General features: G+C 62.0%; 2 protein-coding genes across 4 annotated transcripts in view; one reads left to right on the top strand and one right to left on the bottom strand.

Annotated features, from left to right (window-relative positions):
* STAB1 (stabilin 1) overlaps positions 1 to 3212 on the top strand; it is a 44087-nt gene extending 40875 nt beyond the window's left edge. Inside the window, exons 56-69 of one of the 2 annotated variants that reach the window (XM_060204537.1) lie at positions 95 to 244; positions 328 to 432; positions 576 to 683; positions 771 to 964; positions 1060 to 1204; positions 1284 to 1417; positions 1503 to 1668; positions 1744 to 1853; positions 1954 to 2073; positions 2160 to 2309; positions 2390 to 2494; positions 2564 to 2710; positions 2795 to 2914; positions 2997 to 3212. In XM_060204537.1, the coding sequence (XP_060060520.1) occupies positions 95 to 244; positions 328 to 432; positions 576 to 683; positions 771 to 964; positions 1060 to 1204; positions 1284 to 1417; positions 1503 to 1668; positions 1744 to 1853; positions 1954 to 2073; positions 2160 to 2309; positions 2390 to 2494; positions 2564 to 2710; positions 2795 to 2914; positions 2997 to 3053 (1811 nt within the window). In that variant the 3' untranslated portion in view covers positions 3054 to 3212. Of the gene's footprint in view, positions 1 to 94; positions 245 to 327; positions 433 to 575; positions 684 to 770; positions 965 to 1059; positions 1205 to 1283; positions 1418 to 1502; positions 1669 to 1743; positions 1854 to 1953; positions 2074 to 2159; positions 2310 to 2389; positions 2495 to 2563; positions 2711 to 2794; positions 2915 to 2984 lie in introns of both variants that reach the window. The other variant, XM_060204536.1, reaches the window with a different exon arrangement.
* Positions 3086 to 12080, bottom strand: NT5DC2 (5'-nucleotidase domain containing 2). Of its 2 annotated transcripts, none has more exons than XM_007519165.2 (14): positions 11747 to 12080; positions 8413 to 8597; positions 8226 to 8300; positions 7760 to 7815; positions 7557 to 7650; positions 7291 to 7419; positions 6353 to 6413; positions 6168 to 6270; positions 5968 to 6069; positions 5776 to 5857; positions 3928 to 4014; positions 3705 to 3845; positions 3535 to 3599; positions 3086 to 3448 (listed from the first exon to the last, which is right to left on the bottom strand). In XM_007519165.2, exons 1-14 carry the CDS (start codon positions 11967 to 11969, stop codon positions 3187 to 3189), a joined length of 1665 nt encoding a protein of 554 aa, XP_007519227.2. In that variant the 5' UTR covers positions 11970 to 12080; the 3' UTR covers positions 3086 to 3186. The 2 variants fall into 2 exon arrangements, with proteins under 2 accessions (XP_007519227.2, XP_060060521.1); XM_060204538.1 differs by having other exon boundaries at positions 7724 to 7815; positions 11747 to 12060.
* Positions 12081 to 12626: the final 546 nt, after the last annotated feature.

Raw genomic sequence — 12626 nt, 5'->3', positions numbered from 1 at the left:
GAAGAGCCTCTGCCATTCGCTGGAGGAGGACAGTAAAGCTGTGTGGGGGTCCTGAGAGCGCCTTCCCCCTCACTCCTCCCACCTCACCCACTAGCTTGCCCTGGTGGTGCCAGCAGCCCCTGTAACAACCATGGCATGTGCATAGACGGCATGAATGGCAGCGGGCAGTGCAGATGCCACTTGGGGTTTGCCGGGACGGCGTGTGAACTCTGTGCCCCGGGTACCTTCGGGCCCCAGTGCCAAGGTAAGTTTCCCGGCCCCACCCTGCGGCCCCTTGATTTCCATGGTCCCTTTCGCCAACGCTGGCATCCTGCCTGTCCTTCCCAGCCTGCCACTGCTCCCCCCACGGCCGCTGTGACGAGGGTCTTGGGGGCTCTGGCTCCTGCTTCTGTGATGAGGGCTGGACCGGGCCACTCTGTGAGCTGCAGCTGGGTGAGTAGCCCCGGGCCTGTGCCCTCACCAGCCCGTGCCCCAACTGCACACTCAGATGGAGGCACCAAGGGTGGGCAGGAAGGGGCTGGGGGCATCCAGGAGAGCAGGCTACTAACCTGGCTGTGTGGGGTGGGCCCGGGCAGAGCTGCAGCCTGTGTGTACCCCACCCTGTGCACCCCAGGCCGTCTGCCGCACGGGCAACAGCTGTGAGTGCAGCCTGGGCTATGAAGGGGATGGCCGCGTGTGTACAGGTGAGCAGTGAGCGGGCGCTGGGAACCTGAGGGGGAGCCCCTCCTCCCCCAAGCCACCTGAGCCAGACGCTTATCCTCACCCCCCAGTGGCGGACCTGTGCCAGGATGGGCATGGTGGCTGCAGCCAGCATGCCAACTGCAGCCAGGTGGGCACCGTAGTCCGCTGCATCTGCCTGCCCGCCTACGAGGGTGATGGCTGGAGCTGCCGGCCCCGAGATGCCTGTGCAGACAGCCACCGCGGGGGCTGCAGTGAGCACGCCGACTGTCTGAGCACCGGACCGGTGAGCGGGCGGGAGCCGGGTGGCTGAGTGGGAAGGCCCTGTGTGCGATGCCCCACCAGTCCCTGAGGGCCAGGTCCCTGCTCTCCTGTCCCCAGAACACTCGGCGCTGTGTGTGCCACGCTGGCTACGTGGGAGACGGGCTGCAGTGTCTGGAGGAGCCTGAGCCACCTGTAGACCGTTGCCTGGACCAGCCTCCACCCTGTCACTCGGACGCCATGTGCACCGACCTGCACTTCCAGGGTGTGTCTCACTGCCTGCCTCCATGGCCCTCCTTTCCCTGAGTGGCAGCCCGCTCACCGTGCGCCCCTCCTTTCTACAGAGAAGCGGGCCGGTGTCTTCCACCTCCAGGCCAGTAGTGGCCCGTATGGCCTGAATTTCTCAGAGGCCGAGTCAGCCTGCAGGACCCAGGGAGCTGTCCTTGCCTCGCTCCCTCAACTCTCTGCGGCTCAACAGGTGCGTGAAGGGGGGCTGAGAACCAGCCTGCCGGAGGCCCCTGAGCTGGGCCTTGGGTGTACAGCAGTCCCTTCTACCCCCACAGCTGGGCTTCCACCTCTGCCTCGTGGGCTGGCTGGCCAACGCCACGGCTGCCCACCCCGTGGTCTCCCCCGCGGCAGACTGTGGCCAGGGCCAGGTGGGCGTGGTCAGCCTGGGTGTCCGTGTGAACCAGTCCGAACGCTGGGATGCCTACTGCTACCGCCTACGAGGTATACCCACCTGCCGTGCCCACTCCCTGGCTCTTCCCCTTCCCTCCCATCAAGCCCGACCTGTCCCTCCCACAGACGTGGCCTGCCGCTGCCGTGACGGCTTCGTGGGCGACGGGACCAGCATATGCAACGGGAAGCTGCTGGACGTTCTGGCCACCACCGCCAACTTCTCCACCTTCTACGAGGTGTGTAGGGGCCCAGGGTCAGGAGTGGAGGCGTGGGAGGGGGCAGGCCAAAGCTTGGGAAGGAAGCCTGCCAGAGCTCCGTCTCCCCACCCACCCCCAGATGCTACTGGGCTATGCCAATGCCACCCAGCGGGGTCTTGACTTCCTGTACTTCCTGGATGATGAGCTCTCCTACAAGACACTCTTTGTCCCCATCAACGAAGGCTTTGTGGGCAACATGGTAACTAGCAGGGGCTGTGGGCAGAACAGGGCTCAGCTCTGCTTCCTCTGGCTGGTCCAGGCCAACAGGCCTTGCTGTGTCCACAGACCTTGAGTGGTCCAGACCTGGAGCTGCATGCCTCCAACGCCACCTTGCTGAGCACCAACGCCAGCCACGGCACCTTGCTGCCAGCCCACTCCGGCCTCAGCCTCATCATTAGCGACCCGAGTCCTGACAACAGTTCCTGGGCCCCTGTGGTGAGTCTGGCTGCCGGCCCCCCTCCTGCTGGCCTCCACAGCCCTCTCGCCCACCGGGCCTGACTCTGCTCTCCCTCCAGGCCCCGGGGGCAGTTGTGGTCAGCCACGTCGTCGTGTGGGACATCATGGCCTTTAACGGCATCATCCACGCTCTGGCCAGCCCCCTCCTGGCACCACCCCAGCCTGTGAGTCGGCGGGGCTGGGGGTGGGGTGGGGCTAGTGCTGGCCGGGCCCTTGACACTTTCTATTTGCAGCGGGCGGTGGTGGCACCTGAAGCCCCGTCTATGGCAGCAGGTGTAGGAGCCGTGGTGGCGGCTGGTGGGCTGCTAGGGTTGGCGGCGGGAGCCCTTTACCTCCGTTCCCGAAACAAGGCCACAGGCTTCGGCTTCTCCACCTTCCAGGTAAAGTGGGTTTGTGGTGTGTGGCGAGGGATCTAAGTCTGTGCGCCTCGCTCACGACTCCTTGCAACTAACCCCTCTTCCCAGGCAGAAGATGACGCTGAGGATGACTTTTCCCCGTGGCAGAAAGGGACCAGCCCGACCCTGGTTTCTGTCCCCAACCCCGTCTTTGGCGGCAACCACGACGGCTTCTGTGAGCCCTTTGATGTGAGTCTGGGGAGAGGGGGGCCTGGGGACTGGGGAGGTAGGGGGGCGTTTGCTATCCAGCCACCAACAGTGCTCCCCACAGGACTCCCTTCTGGAAGAGGACTTCCCTGACACCCAGAGGATCCTCTCAGTCAAGTGACGTAGTCGGGGCTGAAGCACAGACACGCCAAGCAGGAGGGAGACCACGTTTGTTTATTGCCTGTCTGGACAGAAGCCCGGAGCGGGCGGGGCAGGAGGGGTGGGGCCCGCTGTGGGAAATAATAAAGGTGCCCTCAGCGGATGTGGGCCATGTCGCCGAGGAAGGGCGTCTTCATGCAGCCCGTGCACAGCTGGTCCATCCAGAGCGGGGCCTCGTGCTGCAGGGGTGTGCGGCGCGGGTAGAAGGTGAAGTCCACGCGGTAATTGAGCAGGCAGCTCAGGGAGGCCATGTAGAGGTCGGAGAAGCGCACCAGGCGGCGTGAGAAGTAGGTGGGGTTGTGAAAGGTGCGGAAGATGCTTCCAAACTGAGCGTTGAACAGGGCCTTGGTGATGCACCTGGGGAGGAGACGGAGGCAGGGGCGCCCGGGGGGTCAGGAGGGGCTGGGCCGGAAGGGGGGGCTGCCCCGTCCCACCCTGCCCACCTCAGCTCCTGCCGCTCCTTCATCCAGGCAGCCAGCACCTGCAGTGACTCCGCGTCCTGGTAGGTCTGGGGAAGACGAGGAGCTGGGATCCCGCTGCCCGGGTGGCAACCTGCCTCCCCCCCCCACCCCCCGCCACACACACACACACACACGTGGCCCCGGCCATGCACCTGCATGCGCTCCAGCAGCCCCGTGAGCGCCTGCTGCCACGTCAGCGAGTGCATGTACTGCTCAGTGTTGATGATGCGGATCTCGCGCTCCAGCTCGGGGATGATGGCGCCCGTGCGCCAGCCGTGCCGAAGCATGAGGTCCTGTGGGTGGGGGAAGGGTCCCGGCTCAGCAGTGGCAGGGCTGCTCCCGCCCCGCCTCCCACAACCAGCCCTGCCCACTCACCGCCAGGTCACTGTAGAGGTGGTCTCCAAAGTAGAGCACTCGGGGGCCACGCCACTCCGTCAGGCGCAGGAAGTCAAACAGGTTTCCCTGGAGGTGGTGGTGGGGGGCGGGGGGTCTGACACTGTGCCGAGGGGACGCTCGTGGGGCTGCCTTGTTTTCCACCAGTCCTCCCAAAGCCCCAGAGGCTGCCAGGCCGGATGCTGGGCTGCCCTTTCCCGTGGCCTCGCTGTCCTCTCTGGGCTCCGGCCTTGACCACTTCCCCTTGCACTCAGGAAGGTCTCCCGCAGGCCTGGCATGGTGACCCATGTCTCCAGGGTCCCGCTCCCTGTGGCCTCACACCCAAGCTGGAGACCGAGGCTGCTCTTTGTGGGAATCTAATTTCAGCAGCGACCCCATGGCCCTAAAGTCCTTCCAGGCCTCTCTGGCCTGAGCCCAGCGGGACCCAGTAGGTCAATGGCAGCCCCACTGGGAGGCCATCTGCCCCTCCTACTCCCAAACTAGTGGAAAGATGAAAACACTCAGCCGGGATCAACTACAGAGGAAGCTCACAGGGGAGCAGAAATGGAAGAGCCCAGAGCAGGAGCACAGCCACGGCTGCCGGGGCCTGAGCGTCGACACCTGGCAGTTACTCAAGCTGCATATGCGTTTGAGCACCCAGGGCGAGAGGAGCCACGGGGAGCAAAGGCTATGAAGGGTGAAGGGGCTGACTCGTATTCAAGAAAAGAAAAAGGGAAAAGGAAAGCATAAGACCCCACAAAAAAAAAAAAAAAAAGGTCAGGAAGACAGGGCCCAGAGTCAGTCAGACAGAATCTTCTGGTCCGACAGCAAAAGATGACAGAAAGCAGAACCTCAGGCACAAATCTTAAATTGGCCAAGAAGAGGGAATCAGCTGTCCGCCACGAAAGTGCATGACTCTCAGGCTCAGCCAAGAGCCCAAGAAAAAAGAGTGTTACCCCCAGAGCCGAGCCGTGGACAGGGTCAGGATAGCGGTAGGCGGTGGGCACTGGGCGCCCCACGCAGCTGCACTGCCGCTACTTTCTTCCCTCCCGCTGCCTCTGGACCCCCCAACCCCAAGAAGCCCAGCTCAGTCGAGGTATCTGCATTCCATCTAGGACCCAATTTCTCAACCACTTCCTGTTCACTGCTGCGCCTACCTCACCCGCCCCCACCTCCCAGCACCAGTCCCCCCAGCCAGCCAGGAAGTAGGGTCTCCTCAGAATCCCGTGAGTCACCCCCTCCGGCGCAACTCGCTTCCCTCCCCCGACCCACACTGGCTTGCCTGGCCAGTAGAGCCTTCACTGCCAAGCCAAGGTGCCATCACCACGCGCACCGTGGTCAGCCACGTAAAGGTTTGAGACAACGCCAGCAAAGCATTATGTCTCTTTTTATTTTTCTTCCCTGTTTATTTACTTATTTATTTATTTACTACTCTATAGAGACAGAGAAATTGAGAGGAGAGGGGAAGCAGAGGGGGAAAGAGACAGAGAGACACCTGCAGTCCTGCTTCACTATTCAAGAAGCTTTCTCCCTGCAGGTGGGGACCAGGGGCTCGAACCCAGATCCTTGCCCAATGTCATGTGTGCGCTCAGCCCGGTGCACCACTGCCGGACCCCAGCATTATGCCTTTTGACAGACCAGGTGAACAAGGCAGAGACGTCAGGCGACTCGGCCAGGCTCCCCTGTGCTCAGTGGAGGAGGAATTTAAACACAGGAAATCTGACCCAGAGGCCTGCACCCTGAAAACCGTTCCCAGGGGGCCTAGAAGTAGCCCGACAGGATTGCAGATGTGTGCTGGCAGGTCAGAGCCCATGAGGCCGTGAAGCCCAGCAAGACAGCGGCGGCCCTTACCTGCCGATAGATCTTGCCCTTCTCCAGGCCTGTGATACGGTCCCACTGCAGCGAGCCTGTCTCATCAAGTTTTCGGAAAGGCCTGGGGAGGAGATGAAGGGGCTAGTTTCCAGACGGCAGCAGGAGCATGGCCGCTGCCCCCCACCCACTCACCCAGGCACACAGGGCGGCAGGGAAGGCTTAGGCCCATACTTGCGCCGGTCCGTGAAGAAACTGGGCTTATCTGCCTGGACGATGACCACGTCAAAGAGGTGGCGCCAGTCGGGACCCACCATGTGCCGCATTCCCTTGTCCCTGGGCAGAGGTGGGACGGTGGGGAGGTACTGGGGGCGCTCCAGACCTATCTCCCCAGACTCCCCACACCCTCCTCCCTCAGCGGGGCCGGGACTCACACGAAGCTGAAAGGACTGTTGGTGATAAGGAACAGCTGTTTCCCGTGGGCCACCAGGCGGCTCAGGACTGCGAATGTCTCGTCCCCTCTAAGGATGTACTTCTCTAACGGGGGCAGAGGGTGTCTGAAGGCCAGCCCCGCACCCGGATAGGCGTCTGGCTAGAGAGGGCCGCCACCCATCCTTACCCATGTCTCGCTCAATCCACTGGTACATGAGGCCCTTCACGTGCACGTCTCGAATGGCGTCCTGAGGGGAGAGGGGTGGCAGTGAGGGTACAGCGGGGCCCTGCCTACTGAAGAAGCAGGTCCAGGGGGCCTGGTGGTGGCACACCTGGTTGAGCGCACATGTTACAGTGCACAAGGACCCTGGCTCGAGCCCCCCGATCCTCACCTGTAGGGGGAAAGCTTCATGAGTGGTGAAGCTGGGCTGCAATGTCTCTCTGTCTCTCTCACTATCTCCCCATTCCTCTCAATTTCTGGCTGTCTCTATCAAATAAAGATAATTTTAAAAATTAAAAAAGGGGGGGAGTCAGGCGGTAGTGCAGCAGGTTAAGCGCAGGTAGCGTGAAACACAAGGACCTGGTTCGAGCCCCCGGCTCCCCACCTGCAGGGGGGTCGCTTCACAGGCGGTGAAGCAGGTCTGCAGGTGTCTGTCTTTCTCTCCACCTCTCGGTCTTCCCCATCTCTCTCCATTTCTCTCTGTCCTAACAACAACATCAATAACAACAACAATAATAACTACAATAAAACAAGGGCAACAAAAAGGGAAAATAAATAAATAAATATAAAAAATTAAAAAGGGAGTTGAGCGGTAGCGCAGAGGCTTAAGCGCACGTGGCGCGAAGTGCAAGGACCAGACTGAGGATCCCGGTTCGAGCCCCCGGGTCCCCACCTGCAGGGGAGTCGCTTCACAGGCAGTGAAGCAGGTCTGCAGGTGTCTGTCTTTCTCTCCCCCTCCTCTGTCCATTTCTCTCTGTCCTATCCAACAACCACATCAATAACAACAACAATAATAACTACAACAATGAGAAACAAGGGCAACAAAAGGGAAAATAAATAAATAAATATAAAAAGATTTTAAAAAAATATTTTTTTAAAAGCAGCAGCAGGTCCAGAGTCCTCACCGTCACATCCTTATAGAGGTGGGCTTGGTCGAACTCCAGGCCGTGACCCAGGAAGTAGTCCACCACACAGGAGAGCAGCGCCATCTCCGGCAGTGAGAAGATGTCCATGAACTGTTTGATCGAGGGGCCCTGGCGGGGAAGAAGGTCCCGCCTCAGCCATTTCTCCAGCACCACCATCCACCCTTGAAGACCAAGGGTTCGAATCTGCTCTGGCAGAAGGAGCGCCGCCCGTGGGTGAGGGCCGGCCCACTGGGCTGTGTGAGTACCTTGCCGTAGAAGCCGCTCATCTGGTACAGGGGGATGTGCTGGGTGCCCCCATACAGGTCGATCACCTCCTCATCCGGCACAGGCTGGAGGCCCCTGAGCAGACGCAGACACCATGAGGACACAGTGGCCCTGAGCCCGGGCCACAGGGCAGGAGGCTATCGTGCACCTGAAGCAGCGGGCGGAGGGCCGGGTCGGCACTGACCTGTAGGCTGTTCCCAGCTGCACGTAGTGAAAGGCATCGATCTTCATCAGAAGGCTCTGGGACACCAAGGAGGAGGGAAGGTGAGGACAGAGTTTGCCAGCGGACCTGAAGCAGCTTCCAGTCCCCCTACAGCCTGGACTGTCTGCCAAGAGGACAGACAGAGGAGGAATCCACAGCCCCCCAAAAAGAGGGAGTGGGTGTCCCCCACTAAAGGAGTAGCCCTGCTGTACAGCCAGGAGGGGAGACATTCTCACTTTTTTAAAAAAAATCTTTATTATTAGATAGAAACGATCAGAAATCAAGAGGGGGGAGATAGGGGGAGAGACAGAGAGACACTTGCAGCCCTGCTTCACCATTCGCAAACCTTCCCCCCTGCAGGCGGGGACTGGGGGCTTGAACCCAGGTCCTTGTGCACTGTAACACGGGTGCTCAACCAGGTGCGCCACCACCCGGGCCCCACACTCACCTTCTGAATGTCGTAGTGGAGGCCTCGGATGGCAAAGCTGGGGTTGTAGTCATAGCTCCGAATCCCCTCTGGGTACTGCCGGGTGAGAGCAGACCAGGCCTTAGTGGGTAGCGCCGCCACAGCTGTTGGCTGGGCAGTGACCTCCCGCTGGCCTCCGGGGCCTGGACCTGTGCCCAGACAGCCTCACCTTGTAGTGTTCAACCAGAATGTCACGGGCGGCATTGAAGATCTGGGGGTGCAAGGCATCTGAGTACTGAGCCAGCGTGTAGTCGTAGTCAAAGCCATAGACCTCCACGTCACGCAGGCTGATCTCGTTGTTGGCATAGATGGCGGCCGGGTTCAGGAGACTGCAGACCTCGGGGGGCAGGAGGTCTAGAGCAAGGAGAGGCGAGTCTTGAGGAACGGGGCCACAATGTTGCCAATTGTTGCTTTTAGCTGCCTGGCCTGGGAGCCTTATAAACACCCTCTAAGGGTGACCAGACAGGCTCAGGAAGACAGTAGCTGCTTGGGGCCACACACTGCAGTGAGGCCGAGCCTTCAGGCCAGGCTCAAGGCCAGAGCCCCCAACCCGGGGGGTCCTGCAGCCCCCTCCAGGCCCTTTCATGAGCCCCACTGCACACACGGCTGGGCTCTGATGACCTTCCCAGCCTCCTCTGAAGTGGACTTGAGTCCTTCCCAGTGTAGGGACTGGCAGTTGCCAGTTCAGAGCACCTGCCACGGTCCGCAGAATGAGGCCCCTCTAATCGGATTTCAGTGGCCCGCCAGCCCACATAATGACATCGGCTGGTTCCTGCCAGGGAACATTCTTAATTAACAGGTGGGACATGCGGTATTGGGTGCTGGCTGTTACCCAGGCTGTCCCCCTGCAGCGCTGTGGTCACAGCCACCTGGCCTCCCCTCAAGGGCTGCGGGGAGAAAGGGTGGTGCCGTGTAGGGCTGTCTCTGGGTGCAGGGAGGCTGTGGGAGCCCAGCCTCACCTGCCTTGGCTTCCCCACCCGTATGATGGGCGAGGAGGATGCAGAAAGACACTAGATCAAGCTCCTTACTCTTCAAGCCTCAGCCTCCTTGTTCCTAATGCAAAGTAAAAATCACACCAGGGAGTCGGTCGGTAGCACAGCGGGTTAAACGCACGTGGCGCAAAGTGCAAGGACCGGCACGAGGATCCTGGTTCGAGCCCCCGGCTCCCCACCTGCAGGGGAGTCGCTTCACAGGCGGTGAAGCAGGTTTGCAGGTGTCTTATCTTTCTCTCCCCCTCTCTGCTTTCCCCTCCTCTCTCCATTTCTCTCTGCCCTATCTAACAATGACATAAATAACAATAGCAATAATAACTACAACAACAATAAAAAACAAGGGCAACAAAAGGGAAAATAAATAAATAAATATTTAAAAAAACAATCACACCAACCCACAGAATGTCTGAGAGGTTCCTGCTGAATGGGCTGTGTAGTACCTCCACTTCTGACAGACACAGGGTTAATGTTTACAGAGCCCAGAACCACCTGTACCCACCCCCATTCAAGAAGCAGGGCTGCCTACGGGGAGGGAGGGGAGTGGGCAGGCTGCGTGCACAGGCCCTGCCTGGAGGCCTCGGGTGGCCCCGTTCCCGTGGTTGAGACCCACTCAGTCCCGGCCTCCAAGGTACCCCTGTCGCAGTCACACACAGTCAGGCTGGAAGCAGAAGCCCCTGGCCACTCCTGTCAGCTGCCTGTGCTGGACAAACACTTGTTCTGCGTCCCAGCATTCTCCTCCGAGGCCCCTTTGAAACTGTTCTGCACCCACCCCCTCTCCTCCGAGCCCAGTGTGGGGTGTGGGTGTGGGAACAGGTGCAGCTGGTTCCTCCTGTCGGCTCACAAGCCAGGCAAAGAGCTGCTGCTCTGCAGACCAGTGAGCGGGAACAGAATACCCCCTTGTGTGGACCATGTCAATCACCCTCAACTCTGGCTTTCTAGGGAGCTGTTTCCGATGTGTCCCCACACCCAACCTGGTGTCACCAGGTATCTGTCCTTTGCCATGCCCGTGGTCCCAAGTTCCTGGTCACCAGGTGTGACCCCTGGGGCCTTGCAGTCCCTAACTGGATGACAGTCCTGGCCACGTCCACTCTTGAGGGCAGACAGACCTCTTCAGGATGAAGCAAGACGGGGGAGTAGCCACAGGGCTCAGGGCTCACAGGACCCCAGTGCAGCCCCACCCATGAAGCCAATCGGTCTCACACCCTCGCCCCTGGTCACCATGCCTGCCCAAGGATCCAGACTCTGGGTCTGACCCACAGCAGCCAAGAGACTCAGCTGCCACCCTCCCAGCTGCTGCTGGCCACCTGCTCGGGCTGTGTGGTAGGTGCTTCCTTCAATCCCCACTCCAAGCCTGGGAATAGCTACACTTATCTTCCACTGCCCACAGGGCAAAAATGAGTCCTGGGGAGGTAGAAGCACAAGCACCCTTTAAATTGCTCTGCCCTCAGCCTAGCCTCCCGATGCCCCCCAGCTAGGCAAGATGCTGTGGCCTTTCACTCGGGGAAAGGAAAAAAAAAAAAACACGAAGCCCAGTAGACTTCTAGCTTCAAGCTCACTACCTCACCCCCCCTCCAATAAAGAAATAAATAAAGGCTTCTGGGGGGGCAGGTGATGGCCCACCTGACTAAGCACAAGGACCCAGGTTCAGGCCCCGACCGCCACTTGCAGAGGGAAAGTTTCCTAAGTGGTGAAGCAGGACTGTAGATGTCTGTCTTTCCTGCTTTATCTCCCCCTCTCCTCTCAATTTCTGCCTTTATCTAGGAGGTGGCGTAACGGATAAAGTATGGACCCTCAAGCATGAGGTCCGGAGTTCAATCCCCCGCAGCACATGTACCAGAGTGACGTCTGGTTCTTTCTCTCTTTCCTCCTATCTTTCTCACGAATAAATAAATATGAAGAAAAAGAGGAGGAGGGGGAGGAGGAGGAGAAAGAAAAAAGCTTATCCGATTGTTCTACCGAAAAACCTTCTCCAATTGATCTCCTTAAATACCACAGCAGGCCTGCCCCCTCCACGAAGGACCTCAAGGCCACCATTCCTCTGGGTCTCGGCCACCTGCCTGCGGCCTCAGTGGCGTCCAAGTCGGTCACACAGGGCTTATCGCAGGACGAAAGCCACGTCGGCCCCCAACCGCAGCCCCGTGCAGAGGCCCCACATCTGCGCCCCGGAGGGTGAGGCTCCTCCGCAGGCCGGGGCGGGGGGGGGTGTCCAGGGCGCCTGGTCCGCCGCAGCCCCCGCTTTGCAGGGCAGAGGACACAGGCGCCCCTCCGAGTTCCCGGGGCTGGAGCCCCCTGGAGGCAGTCTCCACACTGGCTGAGTGCTCGGACCCGGGGCCGGAAAGTCTGGTGGGCCAGCCGCTTCCCGCCGCCTTTGTCCCGGGACGCCCGCCCCGTCGCGGCCCCGGGAGAACAAGGGGCCGGGGGCGTTCCCGCGGGCGGGGGAGGGGAGACCCGGGGCCGGGGGAGCTGCGCCCGGGCTCGCCCAGCGTGCACCAGCCTCCGCAGGTCACCCACCGTGCACCAGCCTCCGCATGTCCTGGTAGCGCGCCCACAGCAGCGCGCTGGGCTCGGCGGGCGCCGGGGAGGGCGCGGAGCGCGGGGCGGCCGGGCAGTGGGCGCCGGGGCCCGGGGGGCCGCAGCCCGGGCAGGAGGGCGAGGACGAGGCGGCTCGAGGCCCGCGGTGGGCTCCGCGCGGCAGCCAGCGCCCAGCAGCCGCCAGCAGCCCCGCGCCCGCCATGCCCGCAGCGCCCCGGCCGAGCACCCTCCGCCCGTCCGCTCGTCCGCCGCCCTCCGACCGCGCGCCCGCCCGCCACGGTGGCCGCGTGCTCCGGACGGCGGCGAGCCAATGGGTGCGGCGCGCGGAGCCCGGCCAACCAATGGGCGCGGGGCGCGGAGCCAGGCCGGCCAATGGCTGCAGCCCTCGGCCGGGGGGCGGGACAGCCCGGACGGGGCGGGGCGGGGCGGGCTCCGGGGGACCCTCCTCCAGCCCAGCGCGGCGGGGAAGGACCCTGCGCCCCCCTCCGGCGGCCGCCGCGGCCATGGCGGCTGGCTGGGCCCCGCTCGGGCAGGCGGAGGGCTCGGGGCAGCGGACCCCGCGAGCTTCTGGACGGCAAGGCTGCGGGCTGCGTTGGGCAGGAGCGCGCCCTGCTCCCCGGGACCCCGCAGCCTCCCGCCGCGGCCTTTGTGGCTGCCGACCGCGCGCCCCTCCCCCAGCCCGCCCCCCCCACCGCCCCCGTCGGGTGTCCGGCGAGCGGCCCGCGCGGCAGCGGCAGCCGCAGCCCTGGGCGACCCCTCTCACTCTGCAGGCCGGTGGGCCCGGAGTCCCTGCGCGACCCCTCTGGCCTGAGCAAATGGCCTCACCGGCCCGCGCCTCTGCTCGCCCCCGGAGTGGGGC

This window comes from Erinaceus europaeus, chromosome 12 (genome assembly GCF_950295315.1).
Source record: "Erinaceus europaeus chromosome 12, mEriEur2.1, whole genome shotgun sequence".
NCBI classification, from domain to species: Eukaryota; Metazoa; Chordata; class Mammalia; order Eulipotyphla; family Erinaceidae; genus Erinaceus; species Erinaceus europaeus.
The sequence above is the reverse complement of the archived record's forward strand: the minus strand, read 5'-3'. Positions and strand labels throughout refer to the sequence as shown.

What these genes read in the sequence shown, in the direction of transcription:
- NT5DC2 (XM_060204538.1), bottom strand. Translation starts at nt 11,969, where the DNA reads ATGGCGGGCGCGGGGCTGCTGGCGGCTGCTGGGCGCTGGCTGCCGCGC. An exon ending in GGCTGCTGGAGCGCATGCAG is followed by an intron (nt 3,600 to 3,704) that starts GTGCATGGCCGG and finishes CGTCTTCCCCAG; the next exon opens with ACCTACCAGGACGCGGAGTC. An exon ending in AAGGAGCGGCAGGAGCTGAG is followed by an intron (nt 3,449 to 3,534) that starts GTGGGCAGGGTG and finishes TCTCCTCCCCAG; the next exon opens with GTGCATCACCAAGGCCCTGT.